General features: G+C 31.4%; 3 protein-coding genes across 5 annotated transcripts; 1 reads left to right on the forward strand and 2 right to left on the reverse strand.

The window, feature by feature from the left end:
- Positions 1 to 1,067: 1,067 nt before the first annotated feature.
- Positions 1,068 to 4,873, forward strand: LOC112719948 (cinnamoyl-CoA reductase 1). The gene is made up of 6 exons (XM_025770696.2): positions 1,068 to 1,392; positions 1,686 to 1,858; positions 2,058 to 2,243; positions 3,326 to 3,488; positions 3,995 to 4,181; positions 4,450 to 4,873. Exons 1-6 carry the CDS (start codon positions 1,284 to 1,286, stop codon positions 4,589 to 4,591), a joined length of 960 nt encoding a protein of 319 aa, XP_025626481.1. The 5' UTR covers positions 1,068 to 1,283; the 3' UTR covers positions 4,592 to 4,873.
- Positions 4,874 to 5,054: 181 nt separating this feature from the next.
- Positions 5,055 to 9,752, reverse strand: LOC112719947 (transcription termination factor MTERF15, mitochondrial). 3 transcript variants are annotated; one of them, XM_025770693.3, is made up of 3 exons: positions 9,202 to 9,680; positions 8,245 to 8,474; positions 5,055 to 6,903 (listed from the first exon to the last, which is right to left on the reverse strand). In XM_025770693.3, exon 3 carries the CDS (start codon positions 6,826 to 6,828, stop codon positions 5,530 to 5,532), a length of 1,299 nt encoding a protein of 432 aa, XP_025626478.1. In that variant the 5' UTR covers positions 6,829 to 6,903; positions 8,245 to 8,474; positions 9,202 to 9,680; the 3' UTR covers positions 5,055 to 5,529. The 3 variants fall into 3 exon arrangements, with proteins under 3 accessions (XP_025626478.1, XP_025626479.1, XP_025626480.1); XM_025770694.3 differs by having other exon boundaries at positions 8,245 to 8,545; positions 9,202 to 9,656; XM_025770695.2 differs by lacking the exon at positions 8,245 to 8,474 and having other exon boundaries at positions 9,202 to 9,752.
- Positions 9,753 to 14,657: 4,905 nt separating this feature from the next.
- LOC112719949 (LOB domain-containing protein 12) lies at positions 14,658 to 15,860 on the reverse strand. Its single transcript, XM_025770697.3, has 2 exons — positions 15,404 to 15,860; positions 14,658 to 15,128 (listed from the first exon to the last, which is right to left on the reverse strand). Exons 1-2 carry the CDS (start codon positions 15,557 to 15,559, stop codon positions 14,739 to 14,741), a joined length of 546 nt encoding a protein of 181 aa, XP_025626482.1. The 5' UTR covers positions 15,560 to 15,860; the 3' UTR covers positions 14,658 to 14,738.
- Positions 15,861 to 17,956: the final 2,096 nt, after the last annotated feature.

Here is a 17,956-nt window from a genome sequence, read left to right on the forward strand (position 1 = left end):
GAAGGAAACCCTATAAAAACACAAGTTTTCCTTTTCCTTCAAAACTTTACAAAAAAAAGCATAAAACATGGAGGATAGGTAATTTTATTAAATCTTAACAGAAGTGAATATAAGTGCTGAATGAGCCATGTAAAAGAAACATGCCTATACTTGCACGGAAAATCATATACATATACTTTGAATCCAAAACGAATTCTATATACACACTTAACTTGTACGAAAAATAAACGTACATACATAAAAATAATTACTAAATCAGTCATTAATTATATATATACACATATTTTATATTAGTGATTAATTTTAGTTTATAACTAATATAATTAAATTTGTATTTATTACTTAAAGAGATCTCTATTATTTAATATTGTTTTGGAATATAATTAGTTAAACGAAAAAAAAATGTTTGGAATTGAAATTATTAGGAGTGAGCACGAGTAGCGGGTACCCGATTACCCGTTTGAATCCGAACCAAACCAATTAAATTGGTTTTGAAATTAACAGGTAATTGGGTCTAACCTGAACCAAATCATTGTCTTTTGTTAGTAATTGGTTCGAGTATCGGTTTTAGAGGTATGAAACCTGAACCAACCCGCGAACCAGATCATATATTAATTAAATAAAAAAATAAAAATATATATATGACTTTTTCATGAGACAATGATTATTTATTATTAATATGTTTGGATTTTAATGAGTTTAGTTTTTAATGTATTTGGTGTTTAACATGTTTGAATTATTTCTATTGATGTTACATGTTTATTGTAGTTGTTGAATTTTTAAGATAAGAATTTGATTTTTTTTATGAATTTTAAAATCATCGGGTACCCAATTATCTGAACCGAACCAATCCGTTCCTAATCGGTTTGGTTTGATTCGAGTACATGTACAAAAAAATACAAATTCAAACCAAACCAAACCAACTACATTTTGATCGGTTCAATTTTAATTTTATCATAAATCCGAACCAAACCGACCCGTACTCACCCCCTAAAAATTATATTTCTTAATTTTCCATACATTTTTTTTATAATTAAAAAGAAATATTATTATCCTACAAGTGAAGTAGTGAACAATGAGGAAGAACCGAAGATTCTCTCTTCCTCACGTTTGGTTTATTCTGGCAGTTAAAAATCCAAGAAATCTTAGATATTTTTTTCTCTTTATTATTATTTTGCTCTTCACTTTGTTCTTTATAAATAGGTTGAACCGTTACCTGGCTTCACCACCACACACATCAAAATCCTTTTAACAACATAACTAACTCATCACACAACAAAAACATGTCGAAGGTGGTTTGTGTCACCGGAGCCAGCGGCGCCATCGGATCATGGCTGGTTAAGCTCCTCCTCCAACGTGGCTACAGCGTCCACGCCTGTGTCCAAGATCTCAGTTACCCTCTCTCATAACTTCATTTTCTTTTATTCCGATCCTCACAATTCATCACTCTCATTAACTACTATCACTAATTACACTCTCACTATTATAACACACACATTATCTAATATTCACTATGTTACCAAAAATATAAAATATATATTAAAAATAAATTAAATTATACACGTATTTATAATAAAGTACATAAATATTTAAAAACAATATTAGACTATTAATATTAGTCTCTTAGAATTCTCTTGTTATAACTAAAGGCATAATTATTTAAATTTGATATTTCATAATTTCAGAGGATGAGAAGGAGACGAAGCATTTGGAAGGCATGGAAGGAGCGAAGGGTAATCTGGAGTTCTTCGAGATGGATCTTCTAGACAAGGAGTCGATTGCCAAGGCCATAAAGGGATGTGCCGGTGTTTTCCACCTAGCATGTCCCAACATCATAGGACAAGTCAAAGACCCGGAGGTAGGAACGGAGTTTAACTAAATTGGTCTAACATCAACAAAAATCAGTTATGAATAGCATTATTTTAAGTTTTATTATTTAACTTAATTAGATTTAGTTTATAAAAAAAGTTGGATGTGTAGTATTAATGATAGGAATTAATCTTGAATTTGTGATATTATATGGTTATTGATGAATGAATGAATGAATGAGAGTGTAGAAGGAGATATTGGAACCAGCAATTCAAGGGACAGTGAATGTGCTGAAAGCAGCAAAGGAAGCAGGAGTGGAGAGAGTGGTGGCAACATCATCAATCTCTGCCATAATTCCAAGTCCTAATTGGCCAGCTGATAAGATTAAGAATGAAGATTGTTGGACTGATCTTGATTATTGCAAGCAGAAGGGGGTCAGTATTTTAATTATTTTTTTACACTATTATCTTTTTTTTTTTAAATTTAATTTTGATATATTATAAATATAAAATAGTTTTATAAGTATATCTAGTTTAAAAATACTATTTATAAATCAACCATTAAAATTAGTTACTATATATTTATATATTATATAAAATATTTCATACAGCTAGTTAGGGTATTATAATTAAATCTTTTACAATAGTAGTTTTTGTAAGGAATATGATTCAAAACTCACTAACTAAAGAAGAGATAATATCTAAAATGGGGAAATTTTGTGAATATACTAGCATATGTGTTTCTTCCTTATTGTGCGACTTATAATAAGTTTTAGATACATATTAGGTAAAATAATTTGTTTTAATAATTATATAAAATAACTATATTAAAAGTAAAAAGCAGGTGTATATGCAAGAAGTATATTTCTTTTATATATATCCCGTATAATTGTTAAAACGGGTTTATTTTAGCGTATCATTTATTTTCTAAATTCTAAAAATTAGGATAAATAATTTTATTTTTTATATATAGGAACTTCCCTTAATATGTGATCCGCACTGATTTAAAGATAAATGAAAGAGACAAGCCAGGCCAATTATAGTGAGACACTGAAACGCACGTTTTGGATGAATAGAAAAGGAGAGACAAGAAAATACAATAATTTATAGACTTAAAAAAAGTTCTAATTTATATATGATAATGATGTAACCCATTACCCTCTTTCCTGATTGGGTCCCAAACTAGTTCAATAATGCTAAAGCTTAGAATGATTGTCCAAAGTTAATTGATGAGTCACTATTCAGTTTTTTTTTTTAATATGAAATTGAAATCTATTTCTTAGCCATTAAATTGGAAGCTTATTCATCATATTAAGTTTTACATGTTTGTTTTTTGGCGAATGGAGTAGTGTTTGCACTCTTCACTGATTGGCCTTTGTGGGTCATTTTATTTTTGGTCGGTTCTCTATGATGTCTTGATGGGACAAGACAAGTTAAGTAATTAAAGGCACTTGAGATTTTGGTTTAATGGCAATTTTAGTATCTCTAATGAAAATTTATGTGTTTTATGGGTGCAGTTATACTATCCTATTGCAAAGACATTGGCTGAGAAAGCAGGGTGGGATTTTGCAAAGGAGACAGGTTTTGATGTGGTTATGATCAATCCTGGCACTGCTTTGGGCCCTCTCATTCCACCAAGAATCAATTCTAGCATGGCTGTTCTTGTTAGTGTCCTTAAAGGTAATCTATTCTTTCCAAATAAATTTTTACTGCGACTATTTGGAATAAGTTATTTTCGTATGAAGATAATAGATACGAATTATTATATAATTTGATATGTTTGATTAAATTATCTTTTTAATTATTGTCTTCATGTGAAAATAATTTCATTTGAATAGTTACCGTATTTATTAAACATAATTATTATTGTAATTTTGGGATGACATATACGATTCATCCGAAATATAATCATTTATGTATTTTTACTTAATAATTTAAGTATGATTTTTATTACTCTTAAAAAAATTTTTAAAAAGAAAAATGATATTATACTATTATGACAAACAATATATATGAATGATTATATTTGTAGATACCAAATAATACCATTGGAATTCTTCATAATCATATTTGTTTATCCTTTCCCCTGCAGTTAAGGAACTCATTTTGATGACATTCTAAGTATATATCATAGTCATGCAAAGTTACTAGTAAAATTTTGGAGCTTGTGAACCATTACATTACAGGTGACAAAGAAACGTACGAGGATTTCTTCATGGGAATGGCACACTTTAAGGACATAGCAATGGCACATATTTTGGCTTTTGAGAACAAGAAAGCATCTGGAAGGCACTTGTGTGTAGAAGCTATTCGTCACTATGGTGATTTTGTTGCCAAGGTTGCTGAGCTTTACCCTGAATACAATGTGGCTAAGTGAGTTACTTTCCATTCTTTTTTCAATTACCGAATTTCAGTTCAACAACAGAGTCAGATGAGAATTAATGATTAGTTGAATGGTTATTTCATTTATCGGCTTAAACAAGTATCAAGGGTTTCAAAATCAAAACCCTTAAATCGAGTCTTGACCTGTCGGGTTAGAATAGGTGATACTTGGAAAAATAGAGTATTATGAGTTTTTTATTTTTATTTTTTAACTTTTAATTAGTAGTTATTTATTTTAATTTGCTTGTGTTTTTTTTAGGTTGCCAAAGGATACCCAACCAGGACTGTTGAGAGCAAAAGATGCATCAAAGAAGCTCATTGATTTAGGGTTAGAGTTCACTCCTATTGATCAAATTATCACTGATGCTGTGGAGAGTTTGAAGAGCCTTGGCTATGTCTAGATAATTTTTATTATATAATGATTCTATTGAAGAAGCCTTTGGGGACTGACTGCATATATCACTGTCACAAAGTGGTGATGATGGTGTTAATTATTATTAGTATTTCTTCCATCATTACTTCTATGACTCATTGTTCATCGTCGCATTTCATGTGGTTTTTGTTTTATATTACTTTAATTCTCAGTTACTGTTTGTGTATGTGTCTGTGTCTGTTTGTGCTTATGGTGTAAAATAAAAGGTGAACTTATTGCAGTTCAGTCACATAGTGACTATTAGTATTAATTTGACTAAGTGTTCTAATTTTATATATATCGCTATCTATGAACTTTTGGCTCGTTGTTATCAAAGATTGATGATTCGAAGAAATCACTTAAATGTAATAGCATAAATTTAATAAAATATATTGTCAGCATAAAATTATGTTAAGATTTATGTCATTATCTAACAAATACTGTCTACCAAATTTGTAGGAAATAGGAATTACATTAATATGGGGCAGGATGGAAAATACTCATGATAGTCCTTAACTCCTTACTTAACATTGGTGGGAATAAATTTTGTTACCAAATTTATACAACTCAGAATCTGACAAATGAGATTACTCTAAGCTTTCTACTCCAACATCCATATGCTTAAACTTGAACACTCCCCAGTTAGAAGAAAGCAACTAGAGAATGTAGTTAGCAGCTTGCTAAATTAAGAATCCTTAAAATGAATTATTACTACAATTGTTTCTTTGATGCAAATTTACAAGAAGCTTGTTGCAAACCAAGTAAAAATATTATGAGCTAAGGTGCCAATGATGGCCTATTTCTGCATGAATGTAAGAAGGATTCTCATGACCCATTCATTCAACCAAGAGAAATAATGACAATCCTATATAAAGCTCAGAAAAATGCATGATGTAACAATCAATTAACAAGGATCAGATTAGATCACTATACCAGTGTGTTCATGAATGACTTCAAATTCTTCGCATCTTCATCGGTTGTCAGGAACTTGGGAGGTTTAAAGAGTTTCCATAGACCAGGTGGATGCTTACTTTTAACTTTGGTAATTCCAGAAAACCGCCCATAAATCTTTTCACACTCTGGATAGGGCTTGACATAAAGATTGTAAAATCTAAGCCTGGTTGGCTTTACCATGTCCTTTAGTCCAACCTCGAAACCAAGCGCGCCTTTCGCTTTCAAGTACTCCATCACATTGTACCTAGGAACAATCTGCTTCTCAAAGTTCACACTCAAGTACTCAGGAACATGAAGCAAACAATCAACACTATAATTCATCCTCTGCACCAAGAACCCAATCTTTTTCTCAATGGACTCTACATCATAGGTTATCAACCTTGGCTCTTTCCATAACAACTTCAAAGCATCACTTCGAATCAAACCGTGATCGCACAAGCAATCCACTTTTAACTTCACTTCAAAACAAGCCCTCAGCAAACCATCCTGAAAAATCCTCTCTTTGATGGCTTCCCTACACTTCAAACCCTCTAGCAACCGCAAACACCGTGAAAATTCCCCAATCTCCATTCCCAAAATCCTTGGCACCCTAACTACCTCGGTCCTAATTTCATTCCTAGGAAATCTTAACTCCTCCAATTCACGAATCAGGGGCTTCAACCTCTGCTCAACCCCAATTCCCAACACCCTTGGGTTCAACCGCACAACTCGATCAACCACCTCATCCCTCGGAATCCCAAATTCCACCAGAAACTCAATCACAGAAGCAAGTTGCCTCCTGCTCACTGCAATCACACTCGGAAAACCCTCCAAAACCTTCCACACAACGTCATCAGAAAATCCCAATCCCTTCAATTCCTCGACTTTCTTGGAAGCCTCAACCGGGTCCAGTTGGAATCTTCTAGAACACTCCAAGAAGTTCACAATCATGGATGAGGAAGGGTTCATGGCCTTGAGCTTCGACAATCCCTGCTCCCAGTTTTGAAGGAACTTGGGTTCCAACACGGCAGGGCAATTGCGAATGAGGGAGACAACAGCATTTTGGGGAATTCGGAAGGAGAAGAGAGTGGCAAGTGATTTCTCGAGTTCAGGTATGTTGGAATCTAAGAGAAAGGAGTTGTTGGAGATGAAGTGGGGAATTTGGGAAGGGGGGAAACCATACCTTTGGAAGAGACTGGCGAGGGAAATCTGTTTCCGGTAACAAGAAGCAGTGGAGAAACAGACGGAGTGGTTTCGGAGGATACAATTGCCAATGCTTCTTGTTGCTGCCATTGTGAATGCCTCTCGTGCATTGTTCCCCCCTCCTCAATGTTGGGCAATCGGTCTTCTCTGATGTAATAAACAAACCTGCAAATTGACACGACAAAAAATGAGTATCAAAATTATACATGAAAATTACATTGTTTAGGATATTTTTATACATCAAAATTATTCATTTTGCAAAATGATGATAAATTGAGATGCTGTGGAATAAAAACAAATATGAAAAAATTTCACTAAATGGAATTAAACAATAAACAAAGATCCAATTGTAGCAGCTAAAACACTAAGCTCACCATATCAGCTAGGAACTGAAAAAACAAAATCCAAGCAACTATAAAGATTAAACATAAGTCAGCTATAACAAAGTTATCAACAATATGTTTAATTTGTTTACTCATTTTTTCTCACTTGAGATTAACTTACTTGACTTTTATCAACAATTTAATCAGCAATTTGATCAACAATCAGCAACAACAAAACATCGATAGCAGGATTTCAAAGTTCATAACTAACATCAATATGGTATTTTGTAGATTCAGGGCCAAGAATATCTTCACTATTTTGTTAAAAGAAGTTAAACAGAAACTCGGCAAAAAAGGTTAAAATTGTTAAGAGAAGGTTAAAGAGCAACAAAAAAGGTTAAAATTGTTAAGAGAAGGTTAAAGAGCAACTCAGCAATAGCAAACTTATTATTAATTAGGATAAACTCAAATTCATGAATCATGAATCAAATTCAATGCAGAAATTGAGAGAACAGTATGTAATAACCAAGGTTGCGAGAACCAAACTGGTCAATAAACCGCTAGAGTAACTGGTTCAATGGTTTAATAGTTCAACTGAGGTTCAACTGGAATTCAACCGGAATTCAACCGGTTTAATTAAATATAAAATAAAATTATTAAAAATTTAATATATAATTTCAAATATTTAAATTCAATGATTTCTAAGCTAATAAACTTCAACATTTCACAATAAAATGTTCATAATCTATCATTAAAAGTTCACAAACAACTTCAAACATCAAAGTTTATAACTAAAGAAAATTAAAACACATATAAATGATAAACACACAATGTTCTACCACCAAAAGAAACATTAATAAATAAGTTTTCAACTAAACAAAGACACTACTCATAACAAATCACAAAATTTAACAAAACAGCAACATTATTTCAAAAAATCAGCAACAGGCACTATAACAGAAAATCAGCAACAACATTGTTTCAGAAAATCAGCAACTCAGACTAACAAAATTATTTCAGAAAATTTAACAAAACACCATCAACCATCATCCATCAAAATTTAACAAAATAAGCAAAAATGAACAAAAACAGAAAAATCAGCAACTCAGAATCAGATTTCAGCAACTTAGAATCAGTAAAATTAACAAAATAAGCACACATAAATTGAAGCAGCTTTTCTTACTGGCGGCGAGGGAGGAAGGGAGTATGCTTGGACAGAGAGAGAAGGGGCTCGAAGACAGAGGCTTGACGACGAGGACAAAAACAGAGACACCAACAGCTCCGAGCAGACCTTCGAGAGGCAACGATGGCAACCGCTGGCGGTGATAGTGGTGGGGGCTGGCACACGTTCTGTTTGAAGGTAGCTGCAGCTCTGCTCAGCAGCTCTGATGGGTTTAGGGGGTGTTGTGTTTTCTGCAAGGTTTTGAAAACCGGACTGGTTATCGAATCGTTTTTGTTACTGGTTCACTGGTTTATTGATTCAACTGGTTCAACCGAAATAACCGTTTTACAATAAAATAATAAATAAAATATAAATAAATACACAAAAACATAATTATAATCTAATATAAACATTAAAATGTCATTCAAATTCAAAGCATTATAACAACCAAAGTCTTGTGATGTTAACAAAATACAAACTCAAAAGCTAAAAGATGCACAAATGAGTGTTTCTTGATTGACCCTATCATCCATAATTGAAAGAAAAATTCATTGAATTAACTTAATTCAATTTATGCTTTTCTTTATTGAATTAACTTCAAAACTGACCAATTTATGTTAGCACGACAATTAACAACTTTAAAAAAATTGACAAGATTTAACAAAGATTAACAAAGATTTTAACAAAAATTAACAAAATTTCCCAATTTTAACAAACTCAGCACAATGATTATGATTATCGACAGAAAAAAGCACTGAATGTCTGAACGACCACAAAATTGATCATCAAGAAAATTTAACAACAAAGGAAAAGAAAAAAAAAACAAGATTGAGCAATGAATCAGTAACAGAGTTATCAAATTATCATCAAGCATTAAGACAGTAACAGAGTTATCAAATTTAATATCATCAGGGAGCAAACTCAGCAAAGCCAATCAACCAAGAACAAACACTGAGAACTGAGCATTCGAGGCATTACCTTCGGCGAGGGCAGTGAGCAGAGGCTTGAGGGAGAGCGACGGACGACGAGACAAACACTGGCGAGCTGGCGACGGACGACGGCAAGCTGTAGACGCACACGACGGACGGATGACGGGCAAGAGAATTACCGAACGACCACGGTGAGACAGGAGAGCAGCGCGACGGGCGGCTAGGGTGAGACGAACGGCGGCGCGATGAGGCTAGGGTTATCAAGGAAGGGTTGTGCGATGGAAGACTTTTGGAACTTGGTAGAGCTGCGTGAGGGAGAGGGCAGAGACGCGGGTGGCGACGCAGGAGTTAAACGGAGTAGGAGGAGATGTGGGTAACGGAGCAACAATACCGACGGCGGGGACTCTGGCATAGTTGGAAGATAGATAAGGGGAAGAATGGAGAGAAGAGGATGAGTCGGGGAGTTCGGCTGGGTTGAAAGGGGCGTTCGACCCGACCCTGTTTGAAAAACCGGCATGGACCCGAATCATATTTTGTAGAATTCGGATTTTTTTTTTTTGGTTTAGACTTGTTGAAAAAGGATAAAAATAAGAGAGAGATGGGTTATATAACTTTAACAAAATTATTATTATTATTATTACATTAATTTCGTTAAGTGTTAGTATGACACACAAACATTTATAATCTTGCTCTTTTAGATCTAATAGGTCTTATTCATGAATGAAAACTACTCTTTTATATTGTAAAAAAAAATTTGTTAAGTATTAGCAAAAAATTTGACAGTAGTAAAATAATATTAATGTAATTTTAAATATTTTAAAATAAAAATAAGATGATTAAAATATTAAAAATTAAATTAAAATTTACTCTAATGTTAAGAAAGAAAACAATACTTTATCCTATAATATAATTTAATTGTAATTGTAGCTGTACTTTGCAAATAGAACCTAAAAAACCAGTTAAACCAGGCATAACATATATCTCCTCCTCTTTTCCCTTTTAACTTTTTTTTTCTTGAAACAATAAATAGTTGCGGTAATTAAACTGCTGAGATAAAATTTTTATGAATAAATTTAATATATAAAATGTCATGTAAAATTTATTTATGATAACTTTTTTTTAATAAAAGAGTTCAACACAATAAATAGAACAAAAATAACAACAAATAAAAAAATAAAAAAAAACAACAAAAAAATATAAAAGAGAGCTCATCAATTATTTTTTATCCTCCACCTTTTTATAGTGTACTTCTAATTTTGTACTTGTTAAAACATATTCTGTCACTCTAAATTTACTAAAATTCTGTAAGATCGGTCAAAACCATGTAAATTTTGGATCGCTAAGTGGAAGTCCACCAATTACATATCTTGTAACCAATTCTTAGAATCGTTCATAGTCGCTATTAATCTAACAGCATCATTTCTCTCCTCCACCTACACAATTTTGTTGAAATCTCCTATATAGGAGACTAACATACACTGCTATATAACTTAATTCCTTCCTTACAGCAAGTTTTTCTTCTCTTGTATGAGCCTCGTACACCAAAGAAAATAAATTAAAATTATTTTTAATAAGATCCCTTCAACACACGCTCTCGCTCTCTTTTATGACAGCGACTCATTTTAAACATTATTTTATCACAAATTAACAGCAAATCACCCGAAACACCTTCGAACGCAACATATTCCCATCTCGCAACATCACTCCTCCAAATTCTTATTACATCAAACTTCGTCACTACCTGCCTTTTAGCCTCAAACAAGCCTAACATATTCAATTTAAATTTTTTTTTATTTTTTACCATGCTCAATTTTTCATCTCTCCTCAATCCCCTAACATTCCAAGAACAAAATTATTTTAATAAATTATTACACACATTTTTTTTATCTTTGGGTCTACAGCGTCTTGCTTCTTTTTTCTGTTTTGCCAATTTTCTTTTTTGAGCAATTTTTTCATTTTGTGCTTCGAGAATAGCCATGATCATATCATCTTTTTCATTGTATAAAATTGCACCTGATTCCAATGCAAAATCTCAAGTTTCCCTTACTTCCTATTCTTGTCCGAATCACCATCATCAACAACCTTCTTTCCAACTACTTCTTCATCGTGTTCCGACAGATCCCCCTCTCCCTTTGTCAATGTTATTCCCTTTGTACCGAAATTCATACAACTATCAATCACCGTGTCATCTCTATCACCCGTTTCTTTATCAATGTCTTCCATACCATCATCATCAACATACATATTCAACCCACCAGTCCCTTCATTCAATCTCACCGTCGGGAGAGTAGTGGCTTGGTTCTCCGCCACCAACTCCTCCTCGATCTCACGACCTAACATAGGTGGCGTCAGGGTTGCGCATCTCCCTTGCCACATTAAGCCTCCTCTGCCGTAGTTAGTTTTTAGCTTCCCTCCTTCAACACCAATTCGGCCTCCCTCGATCACCTCTGCACCGATCTTCAGCGCAAGTATCACTGATGCAACTTTCTGCACACTTGTCGTAGACCTTTTCCTAACGTTCTCATTTCTATCATGGAAGTTGTGCTCCATTTCCATCAAGTCTGACTCGGATTCTAGACCCAACCTAACATCACCGAACCGGTTGATTGAGAAAACCGGGTTCAAGGATCCTTCTCTATTTTTTTTGGACATCCTTAAATTGTTGGACCTAGCACCAAACCTACAAAGAACTTTTTTTTATTCCCTTTGTCCCTCCTTTCCAGCCCATTAGAATTACCTTTATAAACCCATGTAATTATATTTTCAAAGTCAGCTTCATAATTAATATAACCACATCCCACACAAGTCACTCTCCCTTCAATTTTTTCATAAATTGGTTGATATGTTACTGTTGTTATCTGATTTTTATTTTGAATGATCATTAATCAACTCATTCAAAATAATTTCAGAAATTATCAACCTACCCTTATCTTCTCTGTCTTCTTTAGCTCCCCATCACCACATCGGTTACCTGGTCGTTGAAAACCGTCGGTTTCGTAGCCCGTGCACTTCTTAAACTCGTATCTGCATACTCTCTTTCTACAACTGTTCTTCATTGTTCACAGCTATAGTTACTTTTTTCATTAGCTTCTTCGTAACAATTCAATCCAAAAGTCTTCTGTCTCACTTCTTTCACTAGCACATTGAATCCACTAATACTTACTGTGATATGGACTCATTCATTAATCATATCCATGATACAAGTATCAATTTGCACTCGTCCAACACCAAAAGACATGCACGATTCTATTACTTTGTCACAACCGACTACTTCCCTCCATTGGCCTCCTAACATATTAAAGGTATCTGCTGACCACACATGTAACGGAACTCCGTAACATTCTAACCACACTCTTCGACTTTCACATCGCTCCGTCTTATCCCATCTCTATACACTATGAAAGAATTGCAAGAGACTATTCATTTTAAACGTATATGCTTCTTCTGTATTCAATACAGAATCAAAAGTAAAAAAAAAAACTTTATAAGCTTCTAGTTCTCGTACTTGGACAATTTGAGGCAGTTTTTTTCTAATCATCTCCTTCAAGGAACTAAAATCAATTGCCTTTGTCGTACCGCTGACCAGACTTCTCTACAGCCAGTCTAGATTCTCTTTCACCACCGATACTTTCACTTTTTTCGTCCACCCATTTCCATGTAAGTCTGGTTCTTTTTGGTGGCTCGTTAGTTTCTCTACCTGCCTTTGGTTATCTCCTTAATGAGGTTGAGAATTTGTCTTGTTCCGACTATCACCTCTTTTCTGAGCTATTTTTCAGACCTTTGTCTTAGTTGTCCTTCTATACTTCGCTTCTCTACGTACACAATCTTCCCTCTCAACCTTATATGATTCATTTTTGCTATAGTCTTCAGAATCCCACTTTTTGTTGTGTATTGGACAAACACAAAAACATACATATTACCACTTTTTTGTTTTATAATAAATAGATATTATTAATGCTTTCAGTCTAATTGAATTGATAGAATAATTCATTCTTCAAAATATCTTCAAAAAAATTATCAATAAACATGAAAAAAATTTTATTTTTCAACCGTTCGTACTCTTCTCAATTTTAAATGTTAAAATCTTTTACAGGCATGTTCCTAATTCTAACCCAACCTGTATTTTCCACCTCTTATCTCTTGCTCTTTCTCTCACTCGTTCTCTCATATTTGTGACAATTTCTATCCTATTTTTATCTTTCAATTACCAGACATATCTTAATTAAGAATCAAAGTTTCCTTCAGAAAAGGTATATGTTTACTATGTATCAATGTGAATACGATGATTTCAAGTAGGGTCGAAGGAACATTTGTGCAAAATAAGACATGGAACATGATTTGTTATTGTAAATATAATTATCCTCATCTGTGTAAGCCAAATCTCACATGCAGAATTTGACCCGTACATCCTGATTCTTCTATTTTATCATTTTCTTTTTTCCTACTCTTTTCCTGTCATTAAACATTCATGTTCTTGATTTATGTTATAATAATATCTGCACATGATGCTCATTAAATAATACTTACATTAATTCTTTATAAATAATATATAAGCTTCAATAAATCTTTTATTCTTATAAAGTTTTTCTTTTGGTATTTTATTTTGGTTCAATACAATTTCTTTTTTAATTTTACATCTTGCTGCATCAACAATAAGAGGAGAGGATGCTCCTATAAAATGCAGAAAACGTCTTTTTTTTTAAAGATATTTTTTAATAATTAAAATTTAACACATATAATCACTTAAATTATGTTATTTTTGTCAAAATTAGGTCAGATAAATTAATTTAATCGAAAAATAGTAAATCAAATTTTGAATCTGTCTAAATTAATGTTATTTTTTATAAAAATAACTACAATATCCTTATTATATAAAATGACTAAAATACTCTTATTATATATATTAATTTTAAAAATTTTAAATTTTAGCCTTTTTTTTCTCTATCATTATAGGATTAGAATTTAAAATTTTTAAAATTAATATATATATATAATAAGAATATTTTAGTTGTATTTTATAATAAGAATATTGTAGTAATTTTTTATAAAAAATATTAATTTATACCGATTTAAAAATTTAATTTATTAATTTTTTTGTTAAACTGATTTGTCTAGTCTAATTTTAATAAAAATAATACAATTTAATTGATTATATGTGTTAAATTTTTAATTTTTAAAAAATATATTAAAAAAAGATGTTTTTGACATATTTATTTAAGTAGCTCCCAACAAATAATTAATGGGTAAGAAATAAAATAGAAACATCTAAAATTTTACTGACTAAAAATTATATAGACCAAAATTATGATATATATAAACCAAAATTTCTCCCTTGTTAAAAATTTTCTCTTTTGTCTTTCTTTTCGGGCCCCATCTCCCTATACGTGTCTCTCTAACATGATAAACATAAACAAGCATGCAGTTATACAAGACAAAAGGTATATTCTCAGCAGCCCCAAATAATAATAATAATAATAATAATAATAATAATAATAATAATAATAATAATAATAATAATAATAATAATAATAATAATAATAATAATAATAGTTTGATGAACAGAACTAATAGAATTCATTGATAAAGTTAACAAAAAGACTCTCTCTTAAGAGGCTCAGAGTCTTGGAATACATTTGAAGAAGAAGAAGAAGAAGAAGCGAAGCTAAGATATTGGGGAAGAAAGTCATAGTTGTTATTGTTTTCAGCTGATGATAGGAGCAGAAACTTTTCACTATAATCTTGATCTAATAATTGACTTGGTAATAAGGTAGTATTGTTATTAGAAGGGTCTTGTTGCATCTGATGGATGCTTAGAATCTCTGCCTGAGCCACTGCAAGTTGCATTTGCAATTGTGTAACTTGATTTTGAAGGTATGATATTGCTCCAACACAACCATACACAGGGTCTCTCACCCTTGCAGTTGCCTCATAAACTAAACTGCTTACAGCATCTCCTCTTTGATCAATTGGAAGTTCCTATACATACATACATCAATTTAATAAATAATAAATTCTTAACCTTATTGCACAATAATCAAAGAACAATAATAGATGGATGCTAGTTATTTATTAACATTATACACAACTTCTTAAGTAGGCATATCCATATATTCCCATCAATAATTGGCAAATTTTCTATATGCTAAGCTTTAGACACATTGAAGAATTAATTTGAAATATTTGTTTATATGTATATCTAAAAGATTTGATGGATGAAAAAAAGAAGGTAAGAAAGAGTTGGAGAGAGGTACCTGAAGCATTTTGCTGACATTGCTAGCGCCAAAGACTTTGTGCACAATGGCAAACTTGCGAGGATCATCAGAAGGAAAATAAGGAGCAAAGATGCATTCTTTGGTGCAACGCCGCCTCAACAATTTGCAAGAAGCACAAGGTGAGGAACCCCCCATTTGGAAACAAATTAAAGATTGTCCTTTTTGATTTTGTTATTGTCTCATTTGATGTATATGTATATGAAGAGTAGTAATAACGTGAAACACAGCACAATGAAGCTTGGTATTTAAGAGATTGAACTTAAAATCCCTTATTTATAATATATATATATATATAATGGACGGTGAGATTAAAGTCCCTTTGCGCTGCCTAGAGTGTGTAGCATCACTAGAGGCACATGCACTTCTTGTGAAACCATGAATTTATTTGTCAATAAATATAAATAAATATGGAGTTGATGTACTAAGGAAGAAATATAGAAACCACTTCTTCCCATGAAGACCATTTATAAAAATGTTGTTCACATGTTAAAATTACAAGTTTAGACAACGGTATTTGAGGCATTTACAAGGTACTTAAGGGAGCAATAAAGTCAAAGAGGGAAGGGCAAATAATGAATTCAAGGGGTTATATAATATAACTAATTAAGTTCCTAGGCGGTGGTCAAACACTGCCCAAGGCGCGTGATAGGTTGGCAATCCATGCACTTGTGTAGTTTTCACGTACACATTTGACTCTTAAACTTTCTATTCTATATATATAAGATTTAATTTGTATTTCCTATTAATGCAATTATGTAAATATATTTTATTTTATATGAACATATAATATATATTCTTATATTATTGTAAAATGCGTTTGACGTAATTACTTATCATCTCATTTAAAAGGCATATAATATAAAATTATAAACTACATTATTACTATTATTCCATATAAAAATTAGCATATTTTGTTGAATATCACAAATATTCTCTTACTATATAATATATTCTAGCATTTAAGAATTCAACTCTCTCGACAGTATTTTTTTATATTTAAAATTTAAATTCTAAACCAATAATTAATTAAATAAAAAAATTCCATCCATACATGCATCACCTGTATATATAACATATTGAGTAAATAATGATTTTTGTCTCCAATATTTAGGATAAGTTCTATTTGTGTTGCTAACGTTTAAATCGTCCTATTTGTATCCCTAACGTTTATAAAAGTGATTCAATGTTATTCTACTATCAATTACACTAACAAATTAGATTATATTTTTCAATTATTCTCACTTAGATACATTTATTCTCAATTAGGTCTCACTTGGATGTGCTCGATTTTAATATTATACCCACTATTTGTGTTTAGATTCAATTATGTCCCTAAAAAAATGAATTATGTAAATGTTGTAGGAATTAGTTTCAACTTTTGATGAGCTATTTTTCGGAGTGGATCATCGATTCTATCCTACAGACATTTGTATTTTAACTTCAAGAAGAGATTTTTAAAACTCAAACTAAAGTGTTCATGATGTGTAATTGATGACAGAATAACATTGAATCACTTTTACAAACGTTAGGGATACAAATAGAATGATTTAAACATTAGAGACACAAATAGAATTTACCCCAAACATTGGAGACAAAAACATACTTTACTCTAACATATTTTATAGTGGTCGTACATGCATTTAATATCCGAAGTACTCATGTATTTATGTGCTCTAAATAGCGAGTTATGATACAGCTATTAATCTTGGACAGATGGAGTATATTAAGAAAATAATTAACTAGTATAGTTCACTTTCTATAGGTTTTTGTGAGGCAGGAAACTTAATTGGAACCCTAACTTGGACCGAGACTACCCTGGAGAGAAGAGTTCAACGTGAATGTTTGTTGTCTCGGACTTTCAAATGGAAATAAACACGCTCAAAAAAGAAAAAACACACTCTTTCTGTATATCTCTCGCTCCTCCTCTTGCTTAGGAATTTAAGTTGAAATTATGTAATTATGAAAATGCTGAAAATGCTCTAATCTCTACATCTATAATCTATATGACTATCTAACAAACAGAAAATAGTTATATATAGAAAAATGAAATTTTCTTTTTCTCTATTTTTAAAATGTAAATTTTTCTATGAAATTAATATAACCTATTGTTTAGTCTTTTTGACTAAAATATCTTTCAATAATCATTATGATTATATATAATTAGTGATAATTATTTAGTTGATACAAATAATGAGAATAAAATATAAAAATATACATAATGTAATAAATGTCATTTTTTTAAATATTTTACCATCAATTACGAAATACAAAAAAATTTAAATTAACTTCTGTAACAAGTTAAAATATTTATTATTATTATTATTTAAATTAAGCAAACAATTATATATTACTAATTTTTATATATAATTATAATAATTAAAATAATTATTAAAAAATATTTTAGTCAAAAGACTAAAGCATATCTTATTTTAATCTTGTAAAAAATATATATAAATAATTATATTTTTAATTCATCTTTCATTATTTTTGTATAGACTTTTTTTATTTGTTTTATATTAAAAAAATTTTAAA

The sequence above is a fragment of the Arachis hypogaea genome, chromosome 11, assembly GCF_003086295.3.
Source record: "Arachis hypogaea cultivar Tifrunner chromosome 11, arahy.Tifrunner.gnm2.J5K5, whole genome shotgun sequence".
Taxonomy (NCBI): domain Eukaryota; kingdom Viridiplantae; phylum Streptophyta; class Magnoliopsida; order Fabales; family Fabaceae; genus Arachis; species Arachis hypogaea.

Bases quoted from the DNA above. Each gene is read 5' to 3' on its own strand.
- LOC112719948 (XM_025770696.2), top strand. From the start codon at position 1,284: ATGTCGAAGGTGGTTTGTGTCACCGGAGCCAGCGGCGCCATCGGATCA. The intron at 2,244-3,325 runs GTCAGTATTTTA...TTATGGGTGCAG, and splicing joins ATTATTGCAAGCAGAAGGGG to TTATACTATCCTATTGCAAA. The intron at 3,489-3,994 runs GTAATCTATTCT...ATTACATTACAG, and splicing joins TCTTGTTAGTGTCCTTAAAG to GTGACAAAGAAACGTACGAG.
- LOC112719947 (XM_025770695.2), bottom strand. From the start codon at position 6,828: ATGGCAGCAACAAGAAGCATTGGCAATTGTATCCTCCGAAACCACTCC.
- LOC112719949 (XM_025770697.3), bottom strand. From the start codon at position 15,559: ATGGGGGGTTCCTCACCTTGTGCTTCTTGCAAATTGTTGAGGCGGCGT. The intron at 15,129-15,403 runs GTACCTCTCTCC...ATGTATGTATAG, and splicing joins ATGTCAGCAAAATGCTTCAG to GAACTTCCAATTGATCAAAG.